Raw genomic sequence first — 19,247 nt, 5'->3', positions numbered from 1 at the left:
CGCATTGGATAGGGGGGATCTCATTTCGAAAATTTTATTATAAATCCAGGAAGCAATAACGAAATATCTAACATATTTTAGTTTACGTTTTATTAATCAATCGTTTGATTTTTGGACCACTCTGTAAATCTATGTTTCTTTATTGATTGAAAGAAACTGATCCACGTGTAGACATCTCATAGCCTCGAATGATGAAGACAGAGTATGTGAGCATGATTATTTTCGTGTGGATGGTAGAGGTTTTGGTTTTTGTTTAATATTACGTCAGCTAATTTGCCATGAGAAATACGAACATATCTGCCAGAATATGATGTCTCACGGCCGGGATTCGAATTACGTACCTCCAGAAAAGAGAACAGTGCTATCAGCAACACCTCGACGCTCTCGCCTTTTGTAGGGAGAAGTGAGGTACCCTATAGAACTAATATAGACCATCACTGTAGCACTGAACGCAGTTACATCACTCAGAAAACGGTTCTCACGAATAAACTCGAAAAAATGCTTTAGTATAAAACTCGTAACGTCCAAGCAGTATATAGAAAATAAATATGTTCTCTTTTAATTGTTATGGGCAGGGCATGTTGCACGAATGGGTAGAAGAGGAATGCATAGAGGATATTGGTGGGAAAGCCAGAAAGCCACTGGGAAGACCAAGACGTAATTGGGTGGAGAATATTAAAATGGATCTTAGAGAGATATGATGGGATGATATGGATTAGATTGATCTGGCTCAGGATAGGGACCAGTGAACACGGTAATGAACCTTCGGGTTCCATAAAACGCTGTGAAGTTCTTCAGTAGCTGCACAATTTGCCGCTTTTCAACTAGGGCTCAGCTCCGTGAGTGAGTGAGTGAGTGAGTGAGTTGCTACACATGCATAAACCAAAGAAGAATGTACTGGGACACGCAGATGGGCAAAGAACAGATCCAATTAGTCACAAAGTTTAGAGTTACAGAGTGATAAGAAATATTTCCATGAAACTGAACTATGAGACTAATGCTTGAAACCTATTAAAACTCTTACATTCTCTCTCCGAGCGGTACAATTTCAATCAATTCTCGCGAAAGCTATGTAGGGTGCATTTGAAAGGTGTATAAAAATATTGGGGAAAAGTTCCACATACCAAAACAAGAAAAAATATCCGTGTCATCATGTGTCCGGAAACATTTAATTTGTGAGTTATATCTGGAAGAATACATTCATAATAAGTAATCAAAATGCACTTCATGAGATTTAATCCACGCCTCAACCTTCTCATCATGGACCGCAGTATCCCTTCAGAGATGCCGCGACAGTTGAAGTTAGTGTGACAGGCATGCGCAATGCGATGGTGACGTGCCCCTTCGTTGTCAACAGGAGCTGCATACACAGAGTTTTAGATGTTCCCACAGGCAAAAAATCCAGAAAATCCATTCTGGTGAGGGTGGAGGACATTCAGTGGGAGCTCCTCTACCTACCCAACGGTAATTACAGGTGTTATTGAACACGGCATAATTCATGTACCACATTCGTACTGTGACCGCCAGTGGTTCATCTTCCAGTAGCTTTCGCAGATCGTGTGAGGAAATCCCAGTAGTGGTTGTTTATAAGCTGATACGGTGAAACATGTGGTACTACCAAATAATCATCTAAAATCCATTCCCACACATTAATGCTGAAGTGCTGCCGGTCTCCACATAGGATTCATTCAGCTATAAATCCCATATTCCACGTTTCCGGAAACATGTTAATACGAATAATTTTTTCTCTTGTTTCTGTGTGTGGAAATCGTGCCCAAAGTTTGTCCACACTTTTCAGTTAAATCCTGTATATTAATTATAAAAATCTGTGGGGCGAGGTGGGGTCTTCCCTGCTAAAATCAATAAAGAGAACGATAATTACAATGAATTGAATAGCTGGAGATAATAAAAGAACTAGATGGGACTGGTAGTTATCCACAGTGGGAACACAAATATAATATTTATAAGCACTCTCTAACAATATTAAATTATATTTTCCATCTATTTACATGGTTTGTACACAGCACACGTTTTCCCACTTAGAATGATCTCTATTTGGTACACATATAGTATTTATGCTTATGCGGTCTCTTTAATATATTAATATTAGTTTATAATTTGCAGGGTTTTGCCATTTGTGTAAGATACCATATTTCGAAGTGTTTGTGCAGGAATTTCATAAACACAGATTTCCTTAGTATGGTATTTTTTTTTCTGTGGCGCTGCAGCCCCAATTTGGGCCTAGGCCTACCTTCATGAAACTCTCGGTTTCACTTCGGTTTACTAGATCTTACACATTCGGTAGGACTCCTTGGGCGAGTGATCAGCTCGTCGCAAGGTTAGTATGGTCTAGTGGTCAGAATTCTTGGCTATAGATCCAGGGGCCGCGGGTTCGATTTCCGGCGCTACAAGATTTTCTGAGAAGCAGTGGGTCTGGAACAGGGTCTACTCCGCCCTATGAGGGTAATTGAGGAGCTGTTTGAATGAAAAGGTAACTGCTTCGGTCTAGAAAACCGAAATTAACAGCCGTGGGAATTCGTTGCGCTGACCACGCGACACCCTCTATCCGCTAAAGTTTGCACTAACTTCGCCGACAAGCGGCGGTCGCTCGGTCGGTGTAATTCGCTTGCGGACTAAGGCCACGGAGGTTGTTGTTTTATTTGTGTGGTCACACTAGTCCTCGGTAGCAAATAATTTTTTCCCTCACTATTTTCTTAAGTACCTTTTTATGTGCGCTTTCCAAATTGTTTTTCATTTTAAAACTAGTTATTAATTTCTGGAAACTGTTTGCGCGTTTTCCATGTTATCATCCTGTAATTCTGTGAGAAATAAGATTTTAAATCTGGAACAATTTTACTGTTATTACGATTGTTTTTGAGGTATTCTCTTTCGGAAATTACTTGGCCACTCTCATAGCATGAAACACGCAGCGATTTTATGTAGTTTCACAATTAATTGTACAAGTTAGACATATTCTTTGCCTTGAATGACATTATACTAATCTCAAATAAGCCCACGATCTAGGTGATCCCTTCGACTGAAATCCCATGGCATTCGGAAATTGATCGCGTAAAATATTGCTACTCACTCAGATATAATCATATATTTCTTTTTTGCGATGAACTGAGAAATACCAGCTTTCTCGCACCGCTTGGTCCCAGAGAGGTGTTTCCCACAACCTTACGTCGCTTCTAAACCCGAGCTTAGGGAACATGTTTCAGCGAAAGGTAAGCAGATATACACGTATATGTCTGACCAAACGAAAGCAGCAGTAATGTAAACACAGAGCGGAATAAAAAATCAGAGAAAGAAAGGCGTAGTTTCAGGAGGATGTTACTTTTGGTAACAGAATGTACGTAAAATATTTAAGTACTGTACACAGTACATGAACTCGAAGATAGATAGCACTAGACATAGTACATAGAATAATATAGAAGCAGGAGCAACGACACTGCGTTGAGCATACAGGAAGACCACAATAGGCACACTAACACAAGAAAACATGACAATAAAACGTAAGTACACATATCGCAACATTTGATATATCAAAACAGTGAAAATCAAGATAGTGTATACTAGTCATTCTAATACACGTTATATATTACAGTATTAATGGCTGCAAAAATACAGCTACCACGAACTAAATTTTGACGTGCATGAATTGAGCACGGATAACAATTAGAGTGCAGTGGTCTCCCTAGAAAATAAAATCACGTGATGATGGTCAATGTGAGGTCGAAACATGCAGTGAAAAACTAAAAATCTAAGAAAACATATGTAAAATTAAGACAGTCCAAAGAATGTCAACATCACTTTTAATGTATAAAGTTGTATACTTGTAGTGTCCTATGAACATTTTAATGATTTTAATGATCATAGTATCGAAATAAATTTTAAGTGAATGATATATTTTTAATGTCTTTTATATTGTTGTACTATTGACAGACACTCTATCAAAAAGGATGATAACTCAACACAACGGGATGCTAAAATATAATATAATATTTAGGTAATATTACTTACGTACAATATGAATTTCCTTAAGACCCTGGACGTCTGTGCGAGTATATACGAGTATTTAGAAGCAGATTCATTATTACAACAAAATTCGTTGCAAGGAACATCCCGGTGAAATGCTGCTCATGTTTAACAAGAATGTAGTTCATACATATATTAATAATGTGATAAATATGACCAATGCTGAGCAACGGTTCGGTGAGCATGTTCCCGATGCAACGAATACACGCGGAATTAATGCACGTTGCTACGAAGGTAGATTTATACAGACTAATTCAGTACAAGGCAGGCAACAGACTTTTTCCATAGCTACCGTATACTATACAAGAGCCGTGCAGAGAAGAATGATACTTAATTACTTACTCATGGAGCTGAGTCCTTCTGGAGGAGCCGCCAATTCTGCAGCTACTCAAGAATTTCCAAGCATTTTATGGAACCCGAAGGTTCATTACCGTGTTCACAAGAGCCATCCACTGGTCGCTGCCCTCAGCCAAACGGATCAAGTCCATACCATCCTCTTCTATCTATCTAAGATTAATTTTAATATTGTCCGCCCACTTACGCCTTGGTCTTCCCAGTGTTCTCTTTCCCTCCGGCCTTCCCACCAATATCCTATACGCAATCCTCGTCTACCTCATTCGTGCTACATGACCTGCCCACGTCATCCTCCTTGACATGATCATTCTAATTATACTTGGATAAGAGGACAAGTTATGAAGCTCCTCATTATGCAGTTTCTCCAATCTCCTGTCACTTTATCACTCTTCGGTCCAAATATTCTCAACACCCTGTTCTCAAACACCCTCAGTCTATGTTCCTCCCTCAATGTCAGAGACGAAGTTTCACACCCATACATACCGGCAAAATTATAGTTTTTTTATATTCTAATTTTTATATTTTTGGACAGAAGACGATAAGACAAAAGTTTCTGGACTGAATGGTAGCAAACATTACCCGAGTTCAGTCTCTTCTTAATTTCCGCCTCAATCAGGTTTTGAGTTGTTATCGTCGTTCCCAAATATCTGAACTGTGCTACATTTTCAAAACACCTGTTTCGTATCTTTATGTCATGATTTTGCCCTGCATTTTGGTGACGAGACAGTAACATATACCGTATTTACGCATGTATAGGCCGCCAAAAATTCAAGAGGAAAACTGGGGTGCGGCTTATATTCGAAATATTCGAAATCACACTTCATTTAAAATATATATATATATATATTGCAACGTCTGCATATATTCATAATTAGTAATACAGGGTGTTCTACTCCTGAAATAATATTCCAAGAAAATTATTTTTTCTATAATTTCTGTCTGAAAATTGTGCTGCGGCCTATACACGCACGCGGCCTATACATGCGTAAATACGGTACTTAGTTTTCTCTGTGTTTACTTCTAGACCAATCTCTTTACTTGCGTCAGTTAAAGTCTGTGTGTTCGTAAGAAAGTTTAGTGTTGAGCTGTGGAGTGCTAACCAGCGGACACCGGAAGCTGAAGAAGTGACCGATTCGTAAATCAGAACAAAGTCAATCACGGCAGAAGATGGAATGAGCAAGTCTTAGAGTGTCACTGATTGTGAGCTGCTATAATCGATTGTAGTCGTAAAGAAGTGTCAATAGATAGATAGGTATGATATTTCTTAGCCTTTGCAGACAAATTCAGGCACAGGAACTCAAATTAGGTTATTCTCGATTGCTTCCAAGTATTTCCTTTTTCATTTTGCATCGATTATCACATCGTTCTGCGCTGTGTGTTTAATCTTAGCAACTGTATGCATCATTACAAAAGCTAAGGAAGAGTTTTTAATGCTAGTGGGGTGGGACTAAGTCCCTTGTACCGCGGCCACTTCTGGCCTATTGTACCAGCCCCAGATGATAGGTGAGGGTGATTGTGGAGCAATTGGTGGAATGAAGATTGGCAGGGGAAACCGAAGGACTCGGAGCAAACCTGCCACAGCGCCACTTTGTCCACCATAAATTACACTTGACCAGACCCGGGATCGAACCCGGGCCGCCGCGATGGGAAGCCAGCGACTAACCGCTTGAGCTATGGCGCGGCCTTAAGGAAGAGTTAAGTGCAGTTTATTTCAAGAAAGGAAACGATCAAGAAAGTTATATACTCTTTCTCTACCTATTTATGCTGAATAAAATAATCTTACGTAATAGAACACACAATAGCGATATATTTTTCTGTAACCTAGACAGTAGTGCGCCGATCACAGTGGACGGACTGTGCAAACAATGAACTGTCTTCGTCCGCCCAAACGCCAGGATCGTGGATTCAAATCCCACTAAAGGCATGAATGTCTGTGTGTATTTATTATGTGTTTGTGTTATTCTGCGTGTAGCTAGTAACCTTGCGAAACACTGATCCTCCGTCCAAGGAGTCCTACCGAATGTGTAGGGTTAAGAAACTGAAAAAGGGATCAAGGTCCAGAAAAAGGACTGCAGAGCCACAGACAGACAGACAGGCAGGCAGGGAGGCAGATAGATAGATAGATAGATAGATAGACAGATAGACAGATAGATAGACAGATAGACAGACAGGCAGACAGACAGACAAATAGATAGATAGATAGATAGATAGATAGATAGGTAGGTAGATAGATAGATAGATAGATAGATAGATAGATAGATAGATAGAGAGCAGTGTATGCCATCACACGTGTCATTGATTTGTTAAGGTAATTGGCTTGTATTTTCACGTCGTAAGCAACATAAACAACGTGTGAATCTTTCCTGTCTCAAGTAGAACAAGTGACGTCCCGACTCGAGTTTCAAATCACACAAGAACTTGTGAAGAAACTTCATTTTTGCAGTTATCTTTCAGAAACCCATGTATGTTGGAGGACATTTGAAAGCCCTGTCAGGATCGGATTTATAGTTGTGAGGGGCCCCGTGGAAATTAGAATGTGGAAACCCCTATCATTAAAAACATATTTACGTTATTACATGTGTTTTCGTTTTCATTTCTTGCAATAACCAAAACACAACCTGACTTTTCATACGTTTAGATATGCAAATGTCCCAGTAAAATAAACGGCTTCTACTTATGTTTTGTGAAAGCCTCGGGGCAAAGACCCTTGTCGCTCCCCCTTAAATCCGTCCCTCGGTGTTGTGTCACTGCGTTATGTCCATCCCATTATCCTATCTCTGTAGAGCAATAAGTTTTCGTGGAGAGAACGAAAAAGAAGAAAGCCTACAGAAATGTTATGTTTTAAATTTTTCTTCTTCTAAATCATTAATAGGAACCATACAGGGAAGGAAAAGCTGTCAGAATTTAAACTACACTAGGGCAACATTGTGGAGCAATACCCTCAGTTTCGTGGCTGTATAAACTGTAAATAATTTTAAAAATTTCATGAATTGAAAGGGTTTGAATGAACGGATGTTACTGCAGTGAAATGTTATGACTAAACCGAATATTCAGTCCATCAGAATCATGGTTAATCGCATATCAACCATCAAAACGTTATATGACTTTAGCCTACTTCTCAGTGTTTTGTCGCAAACGTCGATAATGTATATTGTAAAAGTTGCAAACATGGATGCCGTCCACCACAATCCAGTGTAAATATAGCGGTTCCGAGAGCAACTAGATGGCGCTTATAGGGTCTTCCCGCCCATTAAAGAGATTTATCTCTTTATGATTGTCATCTGGTTTGGCCATCCGAAGATAACCTCGAAGGCCGAAGTTTCCACAGCGAGATAAAGTGAAGACCAATGTTTTCAAGAGGTTCCGTACAGAATTTCGTGCAGCAGGAATTTAAGAGTCGTCGCATTGAATGGTATGGGTGTTGTAGTAACGTGCTACATTCTAACAGAGATTTAAGGGTTCGTTGGCTCCGTCTGCTTGCACGCAGCAAGTCCCAGCGCGAACAAAATGAATGACTCCGTTTTCGCATTTTCATTTGAGCGTCAGATGGTGATGAGTGTGATTGCATACTCAAGCGATGATCGCGTTGGGGCAGAATAGAACTCGCCAACAGAATACTCAACAGGAGCGTCAATGTTCCTGACGAATATGTAATTGTTGCCACAATTCTACTGCAAGACGGAGCGCTGATCTTTAATACGAAAACATTTAGCACATCGAGAAATTGCCGTAGAGCCTGGTCTGTCAAATTGAAGCACTTTCTTTTCCTCTTCTTTGAAAGTAGGGATCTATAAATGTCTAAAATTGCGAACTTGAGGTTCTCACAACGGTGGTTAAGTGTTCTATATTCGGGGTTATAATGCAGAATAGTCCGACAAAAGACAACCGATGTTTTGGAGGAATAAGCCAAGCTTGAAAGCAGGAGGCAAGCAGAGGCCTCTGTCTCTTGACTTTCAACGGACTAAGGAGCACTGAATTCCAGACGATATAGGTCTGCGTCTGGAATTAGGTTCTTAAATACTCGTAATTTCAATACTACAATACTTTACCTCAAAATCCGAAACGCAGTGAAGATACAATCATTTTGTTGTTTGCATTTCTTGTGCAATCAATTCTAACTACGTAGGCTTAGACTGTAAGTTACTTGGACATACTACATTACATTTTAATTCTTAGTTCAAGGTAAGAATCGCGTTGTAAGACTCATTAGTTATCATTGTTTATTTCACGGGAACCAAGGGCATAACCTGACTCTGACGTATGCATATTGTGGAACACATTAAAGCTTTGCCGAATTTAATATATGAACTAAGCAAAAGGGGCTGGTCAAGCTAGCCGAGCGGTCTAAGACATGTACAGTTTTCGCTCACTCGAAAGCCGGGAACATGGGTTCGAATGCCACTCAGGGCATGAACGTTAAGTGCTTGTGTGTGTGCGTTTTTCTGTGTTTGTGTACACATAGAGGCCTTGCGACGAGCTAATCACCCGCCCAAGGAGTCCTACCGAATGTTTAAGATGTAGTAAACCGAAGTGAAATAAAGAGTTTCATGGAGGTAGGCCAAGGCCCAAATTGGGGTTGTAACACCAAAGAAAGAAAAAAAAACAAACAGGGATTCTTCTCCTTGCCTTACGTTAAGGACGATGTTAGCCAACGTGAATACGTAACCAGGAAGTAATTTCCATACAGCATTCATTAGAATAAAAGAATTTAATTTCAGGTTGTAACGATTTAGCTTGTTTGGCAGCAACATTTTACAGACTGATAAGAAATGGAGACACGAAACTTGATGGACGTAAAGTGTAATTTCCTGCTCGTTGCTGAGAATTTATCTCAGTTTTAAAGACCTGCAGAGAAAATTGGAGAGGAAAAGTGACTTATAACACTTGATACCAGAGTTCATGTCATCAGATTTTAAAATGAGAATTCTATTCTTCCTATCTTGCACCTCCATCGACCCGGTTTGCTACTGAACTATCTCAATGTTGTCACTCTCATTCCCCGCACAGTTTCATTTTCATTAAATTTCCTGGACGTCGTGGTTCATTACTCTGATAAGCGAAGTAGGGTGGGACGCTACGGATAATGAACATTCTGGTGAAAATACGAGAAGAGGGAACGGAGCTCAAGGATAGGAAACGTGAGAACTATTAATGTGTAAAATCGCTTGTCTCACTTCCTATTCTAAAACGTTTTTGTAGTCTTTAACCCTACTTTCCGAGGGTTCATTAGCCCAACACTAACTTCATAGATTGTGTATTAAATAACCTGTTGCAAGTATGACTTCCTCTGTTCTGATTATCTTGACAGATTCGGGCGGCGCCATAGCTCAAGCTGTTGTTAGTCGCTGACTTCTCACCGTGGCGGTCCGGGTTAGATCCCGGGTCTGGTCAAGTGGGATTTCTGGAGGACAAAGTGGCGCTGGGGCGGGTTTTCTCCGAGTACTTCGGTTTCCCCTTCCAATCTTCATTCCACCAAATTCTCCATCATCATAATCACCCGGGGCAGGTTACAATAGGCCAATCAGTGGCCACCGTGACGAGCGGACCCAGATAGACTACACGCCCCCCCTAAGCGAATCTTGACAGATTTTAGAGTAAAATCTACAATCGTAAGCCAATATTGTATCGCTAAACTAAAAAAAAAACATACACAAAAGCAGCCACCTGCTCACGTTGGTTCCTCGCTCGCTGATTTCTTATGCCCTGAAGTTGGAGGCGATATTTTCCTCCGAAACGTCGGTTTATACATCTACACGGCGCCACATCCCAGAAGACGGTATTCTTCATAAATTTTCGGAGATTGGATTCTGTCTCCGTCTTCAGGTGGAACCTACTCAGTTGGGCCCAATCGATAGAGCTGATCCCTATCTCCGAACTGAGGATGAACAATGTGGAAGTCTCGATTAGAATACTACAAGATGGCGTAGTGGTTCTTACCTGAGTGAGATGCCACCGCTTGGACGCCTTGGCAATGGGATCTGTCACTTGTGTACAGGCGGCTCCAAACAGCATCACCTTGTGGGGGCCGATGTGCATCATGTCGAAGAAGGCCTTCACACCCACAGCAGCATTACACTGCAACAGAAACAGAGACGTGGTTAAGCTTCCTTGCTTGGCTCACTCCTGAAACCTGAGGGCGACATATTCCTCAGGACCGCAGGATGACTTCCAGCGAAGTACATGACTTCACATCACAGAAGGTAGAACTCTTCGCTTATTTACTTACTTACTTGGCCGCGAAACAGCTCAAGCGGTTAGTCGCTGGTTTCCCACCGCGGCGGCCAGAGTTCGATCCCGGGTCTGGTCAAGTGAGATTTCTGGTGAACAAATTGAGCCTGGGGCAGGTTTTCTCCGGTACTTCGGTTTCTCCTGCCAATCTTCATTCCACCAATTGCTCCACAATCACCCTCACCTAACATCTGGGGCTGGTACAACAGGCCAGAAGTGGCCGCAGTACAAGGGACTTAGTCTCACCCCACTAGCAAAAAAAAAAAATACTTAATCCGTTCCTCTTGTACCTTACGTGTCGAGGTTCTTTTTTTCATTTTGATCATTTTACTGACGGTAGGACTCCTTGGACGGGCGATGAGCTCGTCGCAAGCCCTCTACCTAAATACAGGACAACACAAACACAAAATAAACACGTACACATACCAAACATTCATGCCTCCTTTGGGATTCGAACCCACGATCCCGGCTTCCGAGCGAGCAGACGACATTAGTGCTTTAGAGAATACTGTCTTCTGGGCTATAGCGCTGTGTAGTCCGTTGGAAGCCAACCGACGTTTCGGAGGAACATGTCACCTCCATCTTCAGGATGGTGATATGTTCCTCCGTTGGAAGCCAACCGACATTTCGGAGGACCATGTCACCTCCATCTTCAGGTTGGTGATATGTTCCTCCGTTAGAAGCCAACCGACATTTCGGAGGAACATGTCACCTCCATCTTCAGGTTGGTGATATGTTCCTCCGTTGGACGCCAACCAACATTTCGGAGGAACATGTCACCTCCATCTTCAGGTTGGTGATATGTTCCTCCGAAACGTCGGTTGGCTTCCAACGGACTACACGGCGTTATAGCCCAGAAGACACTACTCTTAAAGCAGAGAAATTCCCAATACCACTTCAATCATTACACCATTTTTATGTACCCAATGACGTTCTGAAGCCCAGCTTGCATCCCAAGTTTGGAATTCAGGTTTCTGCGTTACTATTATAGTACAGTGGAACTTTTCCTTCCCAAACTTTTGTCAGCACTATTCACTGGTTTCAAGAAGCGGTTCCCATCATATTTGCACCACGGGTCGCTTATTGCCTGGATTTCCTTTGATGGTCAATCGGAATAGTAAAAGAAATATCTTATAAAATTTGAAGAGAGCGTTAGCGAAGTTCAGCCAGCACTTACACACCCACGATTTTTAAATTAAAACAGTCCAATAAAAAGATTTTGCCACACCAATCACAAATTTATTTCTATATAACAATGTTTTTGTGAAGTAGGCTAAAAATAGAGTTAACTCGTACCTGTTCAATAAGATAGAATGAAGTCACTTTCACCTCGATGATGGATGCGTACAATTTCAAATTTTTTCACGGACCACTAGCGGTCCGTGGACCGTAAGTTTGTGAAACTGTGGTATGAAGTAATCGAGCGTAGTCAATAGAGATTTTAGAATCAATTGTCTGCTTCAGCTGGTTGCAGTTATCATATTTATCCTCTCGGAGGAATTCGTTAGGAAGCTATTGGGAGCGGCCACAATTAATTCCTTGCTTTGTATACAAAACTAAAGCTTGTTGTAACATAAAACAAAACTCCATGAAAGTATGTCTAACGGCTGGTAGTCCAGTAAGGATATTTAAAGATGTTTTATTACCTGATAAATGTATTTATCTAAGAAGCGAGATTTTGCAAGAATTGTAAGGAGAACTGGAGATCAATTCAAAAATCCTAATCCGGTACCACCAAAAAACTTTTGTGCTGAATCAGTTTGTTCTGTCACTGTAAGAAACAGCCATCTTTCTATGCCCTACAAGTAAAATGTTACTGGAGCCGAGATAGCTCGGTCGATATAGCGAGAGTTTATGTGCTTCGCAGTTGGGGTTCTTTCCTGGAAGGGGTAAGAGATTTTTCTCTCTCCACAGGGTTCAGATTGTCTCTGGAACCAAACATAGACTACAATGTGTACCGCTAACTCTATCCAAAGAGTTAAAGCGGCCGGGGAGTAAAGCTGGCCATCCACCTCAATCTATTGCTGAAGTCAAGAATGGTGGGATTATAACCCCTTCCAGTCCACACGTCTTTATGGCGCGGTATTTAATTAATTGTATGCCCAGAGACAACTTATTCTTTTGCTTTACTTACCTAGTGTTGCTAGCTTCAACAAACCTCATTAATGGTATTACATCACGAGAAAAGCACAGCAGCTGTAGTGAGTAGGAGCTATCATGGTTATTAAAATCACGGTGATAAGTGAAGTGTTATATAATAAATAAATTATACTCGTACATCTGAAACTAATTACTATAACTGGGGTGAAGCTAGTACTTACGTATATTAATCTCCTATACATGCAGCGTTTCATATACTCAGCAGAGCTCTGAACACTGAAAGTGTCTAAAGGATAGGGCGCACTATTTTTTTTATTGCTAGTGGGGTGGGACTAAGTCCCTTGTACTGCGGCCACGCCTGGCATATTGTACCAGCCCCAGATGATGGGGGGGTGATTGTGAAGCAATTATTCGAATGATGATTGGCAGGGGAAACCGAAGTACTCGGAGAAAACCCACCCCAGCGCCACTTTGTCCACCACAAATCCCATTTGACCAGACTCGGGATCGAATCCGGGCTTCAGCGGTGGGAAGCCAGCGACTAACCGCTTGAGCTATGGCACAGCCTATAGGCCGCACTACGTGTCGGAATCTCTGTTTCCACAAAGAAAAGAGTATTAACAATTGTACTAAAATTCTGTTTAAATAATTTAAATAGAAACAAAACTTAGAAATTAGCATACGCGGCTTGAATTTAATAGATAACCGAACTGAATCTCGTCAAGGCGTTGTTACCTTAAATCGGAATTTTAGCGGGATTCCTTTTGCCTGCTCTGTCCAGGCATCATGCAGTCGTCACACGCCATTACTAACCCAACATTTACTTGACGAATAATTACAAGAGAAACATATAACAGAAGGAGCCGGGATAGCCTAGTCGGTATAGCGACTGGCTACGGGCTGGACGACCGAGAAGTTGAAGTTCGAGTCCCGGTAGGATCATGAATTTTCTTTTCTCCACGTCTTCTAGACAGGCTCTGAGGGCCACCCAGTCTCCTATCCAATATTTACAGGAGCTTTTCCCCAGGAGTAAAGCAGCTGGGGCGTGAAACTGATCACTCACATCCAACTAGTCACGGGTTCAAGAAATTATAGGTTTATACATCCACTCCCCCATGCGCCTTCAGGGCGTGTTACTTAATCAGTTGAGCACAGGGACAATTTTAGCTTTACATATAACATATATTGTTTAAAACGCTAGAAGCAAAGTATATGGGTCGATATTCTTAAGGTTTGGGGAACGTTAGAAAATGTAATAAAAGGCAGATAATCAGTGTCTTAACATTGTGTCCACGCGCTTCATAATAAGAGTAATAAGAGAGAAGGTTAGATAGGCACTTGCGCAACTGGCTTGTATTCCAGAAGTATCTGGTTTAAATTCTAACGTTACTGATATTTTCCTGGTTTTCCATCATTCATTCAAGGCCAGTGATGGAATAGTATTTCGAAACAAGCCATAATCACTTTCTCCTATGTAATTTTCAGTCTAATACACAGAAATCATATTTTAAACTAATTTTCCGCCAAATAACCTACAAACCAACCAAGTGGATCACTGGACCATAGGGAGCTAATACTATTTTTGCGTAGTGATGTGAATGCGTTATCACTGCAGAATAAATGAAGCATGTTGTTGCTGCTTTTGTTGTACCTGACACATGGGACCAACCTGACTGATGTAAAACAAAATCAATATTATACATGCGCATGACCTTTCTTTCTCTCTGGGCATTACTGTACGCGTTCTGTGAAATATTATGCATTGTATCTAATGCATCAATTTATACGAGCAACAGAATATTCAGTAAAAATATCTGCATCGTTTAACGGCTCTTAACAACTGCTACGTCTAGGAAGCAACAGACCGTGCAACACGATTGTCGGGCAGACTTTCGGACTGGAGGTCCCGAAGCAAATAGTCGGAACTTCTATCTTTTTTTTTCCTCGGCTCTACAGCCCCAGTGGGCCTAGGCCTACCTCCATGAACTTCTCCATTCACTTCGTTTTTTCTAGATCTTACACATTCGGTAGGACTCCTTGGGCGGGTGATCAGCTCGTCGCAAGGCCTCCACCTGTGCACAAACACAGAAAAACGCACACGAACATCCATGCCCTGAGTGGGATTCGAACCCACGATCCCGGCTTCCGAGCGAGCGAAGACAGTGCATGCCTTAAACCGCTCGGCTACCGCGACCGGCCGCAACTTCTATTAGACTATGTAAAATAAGGGACTGGACATTGCGGAGGTGTCGACCTCATGCGAAATGGTAGGAGAGACAACTAACAAACACTTACGAGCCATGGATGTAGGAGCATTGACCACTCTCGAGTCTGTTGCTCTCACCGATTGGAAAAGAAGGTTGATTGTACCATTTGACTGGCTGGCTCTCTATGTGGGAACAGCTAGGGACGAACGGCATTAAGGAGGGAGTAGCGGGGGCAGCTGTATAGCACTCACTGGGAAAACCGAGCCACGATGAAGAAGGTGAGACCAAGTACAGACGTCTCAAAGACAGCCCTCGGAAAAAAAAATGGTGCTGCGTTTGTAGGCTCTTCGGAACGAATAGCCTTAAAGAGGGAGCAATTAGCATGCAGAACCGTATCTGGACAGCGGCTTCGTAAACAAGTTCCCAGAGCAACGGATATGCATGCAATAATAGAGGTATGCTTGGAAACTGTTTTCACTCAGTCCGTGAAAAGGAGCTGTATAAGCACACTAGTGTGTGTGTGTGTGTGTGTGTGTGTGTGCGTGCGTGCGCGCAATAGTGAAATTTAAAGTGTAGCCACGCGCTGTATCAAAGAGTTCAATAAATCCAATCATCAGTCCAAACTCCGTCTATAGTCACACTCCATAAAATTTTGGCAATATATATAAAAACTTTATATGAAAGCTGACACATTAATTTTCGTTACAAGATATTTTTAAACTATTTTCCCTCCAGATATTGTGAGTAAAATATAATTGGTCTCCTTCCCGATACTCTCCCTTGATTCGTATGATGTATATTAAGATAATGCATCGTATGTCTTGTCGTAATATGTTAAAATCAAACAAAGTAGGTCACTTCAGGGATATGCAATTATATTATTAATAAACTGTTCTTGTTAATCTAAAGGAGATTGGAAATATTACTCTTAATATGGAAAATATGTTCGTTATAGACTATGTACGGTATTTCCAGATTTCATCACTAAAATTAAATTGGAAGGCTACTGAAATTGGAAGCATTTAGACATAAGTGTAAATGTCAGAGACTGGATACAAAAAAATTGATGAATCAACTCGTGTATAATTAGACTTCAGTAACACAACTGACATTCCATACACGTATTGCCCACTGCCTCAATAATTACATAAATGCTTAGATTAGCTGTAACCGCACTGGCAAAGTAATGTTATGCCCGAAAGGTAACTATGTAGACTATAACATTGATAAAGCCGATTTTTCCAATTGCAGATCTACAGCATCTGTGGTGTTCCATTTCTCCAACTATGATTCTCCGTTTAACCTATTTTATTCTTTTAATGTGTGTATACAGGGTACGCAGTAAAGTAACTGGCACTATGCTACAAGCCAGAAGGTTGCGGGTTCGGGTCCCAATGAGGTGGAGTTTTTCAATTTACCTAATACTTCCAGACGCATTATATACCTGGGGTTTACTCAGCCTCTAACAGAAATGAGTACCAAGAAACTTCATGCGGGGTGAAAGGCGGCCGCCGTGTAAAGCTGACAACTTTACCGCCATCTGTGAGTCGACTGTCTAGAAAATGTGAGAGCCTCAACCTCTCAAAACCCTATGCGCCTCCACGGCCTGTGACAGGGATATCTTAAAAAATGTGTGCATACAGAGAAAATATGTTTGATTCCACATAAAGATCTGCATTAGCTGAAGGTAAGGCTGTGATGGTATCCCAAAGTAGCTTCATAGCTCCTGATTATCGTTGCAACACTATTTCGTGTGACGTTCTTTTATACTCGTGTTTCGTGTCTAGCGCTGTGACGCACTTTGTATCTTGTCAGGAAGCAGATAACTAACTTGGGTTTCATTCAGTGTTAACAGCAGTCGCGGTTACATAACCTGCGTTATCCTGAAAATCCTTTCGGCTTGCCAGTGCCCTCTTTTGATAAAGTAACGCTGTAATACCGATGTTAATGACGTTACATGCCGCATGTCTCCATACACTGCATTATTTTGTTGCTCAACACGTTTGAAGTTAACATGGGCCATGTACAGATAGAAATCACGCAAATATATATTACGATATTTATGGACATGTGAATTCAGACATTCCTACATACTGCCGCTGTAATACGTTCTTATGAAATTCAAGTTTGCTTTAGCCTCTCAGTCCAAGATCAGAATTCTCGTACACTATTTCATATAAAAATGCTAATTACGTGTGATGGATCACTGAAATCAACTGAATATACAAAGAGAGGCACTGTATCTTTTATTATATATATCCAAAGAACGTTTTACCTTACTACAAAATAATAATAAATCGTAGAATTAAATTATGTAGAGAAACAGAAAAGTTAAGTGATTTCGGATGGTTTATTGCACACGTACTAACACAACAATACCATTTCTATTCCAGAAAATCTTACAATTACAGTCTCACTAACTGAGCATTTATCTGCGCAGAGTCAGTCTGTTTAATCATTCGTACAAAGATCATTATATATCGCATTATTATATCCTTAACAGGCTCAAACTTGAAGAAAGCAGTCTTCTGGGATGGGGGGCCGTGTAGATACTGTGTTAATCCACGTTTCGGAGTCACGTATCGCCTCCATCTTCAGCCTAGATGAAAAAAGAAGAAAATCGGCAAACGAAGAACCAGTGTGAGCAGGTGCCAAACAGACTAATGTCGAGATATCTACCCTGAAGATGGAGGCTATAAATTCCTCCGAAACGTCGGTTAACACAATATCTACATGGCGCCACATCCCAGAAGACTGTTTTCTTCATAGTCACCGCCCTTCAAAATCTCGAATCTTAGAGGTTCAAACTTCATGACATTTTGCACATAAAAGACTGAAAGAAAGGGTCATTATTAAAGGCTTGCATTTGCAGTAGAGAAAAAGAAATTATGGAAAGCGAAGCTGCAATTATTTGTATATATTTTTACGAATATGACCATTGCTAGACAACGCTTCGGTAAAAACATACATTCTCGAGGTTACGCATTCAAAAGTGCGACCTCAGTTGCTAGGTAGCAGTTCCCCAAACACAGATTCCCATGGCAACGAATGTTGTATTCCCGTGACAATGGGAGAGTGACCACTAAGTGTTCAAGGTGATGACCTATATTCGGCCTCCTGGAAGTTATAAAAGTGTCGTAATTCATTCGTAAGGGAGTTTAATGTACGAGGAGTGATTCGTCGTTCGTGATTCGTCGCAGTGGAAAAGAAGACACTCATAGCCCAGTAAGGAATGGAGCGAATCGTAAGTAGCCATTGATTGTGAGCTGTTGTAATTGGTTGCAATAGTAAAGAAGTGGCAATAAATACAATCATCAAATCCATAACCCATTATTATTAGTCACGCAAATCCATAATACGTGAAAATATATATAATGCTCATGAAATTTAAAACGAATAAATGATACTTAAATAAAATTGCTTTCTTCATAGTCACCGCCGTGAAAGCCTCAAATCTTACAAAATAGCTTTTCTTTATTTTTCGCTTGATCTCTTTCGATAGTTTCGTCGTAAGAAATATTCAACACTCTATGTTAATTCGAAAAACTTTCTTCTATGTGTCTTTTAGTACGTAGTGACATTCAATATTAAACCAAAAATACGGTCCCTATTTTGACACAGTGTAGTCCCTTTGTATAGTTAAATCAATATGCATATAGATACTGAAATTAGCTAACACGATGTATTCCAACAGGAACGTGCGTTACCTACAGTTGTCCACACAGCCAACTCCAGGTTCTGGAATGCTCACCTCGTACTAATGTAGGGCCAATCGATGCTGCAGCCCCAGTTTCACCCACTTCTCGCAGAACTCTCCCGGGTTCTCAAACGAAATATTATCAATGGAAATTGAACCATTTTTATCCTTGTGAAGCATTGCCTTTTATCACGCGGAACCCCTCAAACAACATCACTAAAACTTGATAAGTCAGAGGAAACACATAAAATATATATATATTTTTTTTTCATTTTAGAGATTTTCCTAGCAGTTCTTTTACTTACTTCCAACTTTACTTGAGAAAGTAGAGGCAGTAAAGGAAAACAAAAGCTGTATTGTGACTGACAGAAATATCAATAATGGAAATAGGTAAATATTAAAATGGGCTGTAGTGTCTCAGCTGAGAATGTAGTAAATTAGGATAATATATAGAGAAGCCTTTCCTTAATGCCACTGCCAATGCAAGACAGACAAATTCTGCTCCGTCTTGAGTATTTCTTCTATGCAAGATAAACATATTAATGTAAAATTTTGCCTATTTCATTTATTTTACCAGGAAATTTAGGCTGATGGTGTTGTGTGCATGTGTCCGTTCCCTTTAA

General features: G+C 40.8%; 1 protein-coding gene across 3 annotated transcripts in view; it reads right to left on the bottom strand.

The window, feature by feature from the left end:
• LOC111873177 (gamma-aminobutyric acid type B receptor subunit 2) overlaps positions 1 to 19,247 on the bottom strand; it is a 691,722-nt gene that overhangs the window by 199,601 nt on the left and 472,874 nt on the right. For all 3 annotated transcript variants that reach the window (XM_023867674.2, XM_033754991.1, XM_033754992.1), the window contains exon 3: positions 10,330 to 10,467. In XM_023867674.2, coding sequence (XP_023723442.1) covers positions 10,330 to 10,467 — 138 coding nt within the window. The remainder of the gene's footprint in view (positions 1 to 10,329; positions 10,468 to 19,247) is intronic.

The sequence above is a fragment of the Cryptotermes secundus genome, unplaced genomic scaffold (assembly GCF_002891405.2).
Source record: "Cryptotermes secundus unplaced genomic scaffold, Csec_1.0 scaffold344, whole genome shotgun sequence".
In the NCBI taxonomy this organism is placed as follows: domain Eukaryota; kingdom Metazoa; phylum Arthropoda; class Insecta; order Blattodea; family Kalotermitidae; genus Cryptotermes; species Cryptotermes secundus.
This window is presented reverse-complemented; position numbering and strand designations above follow the sequence as displayed.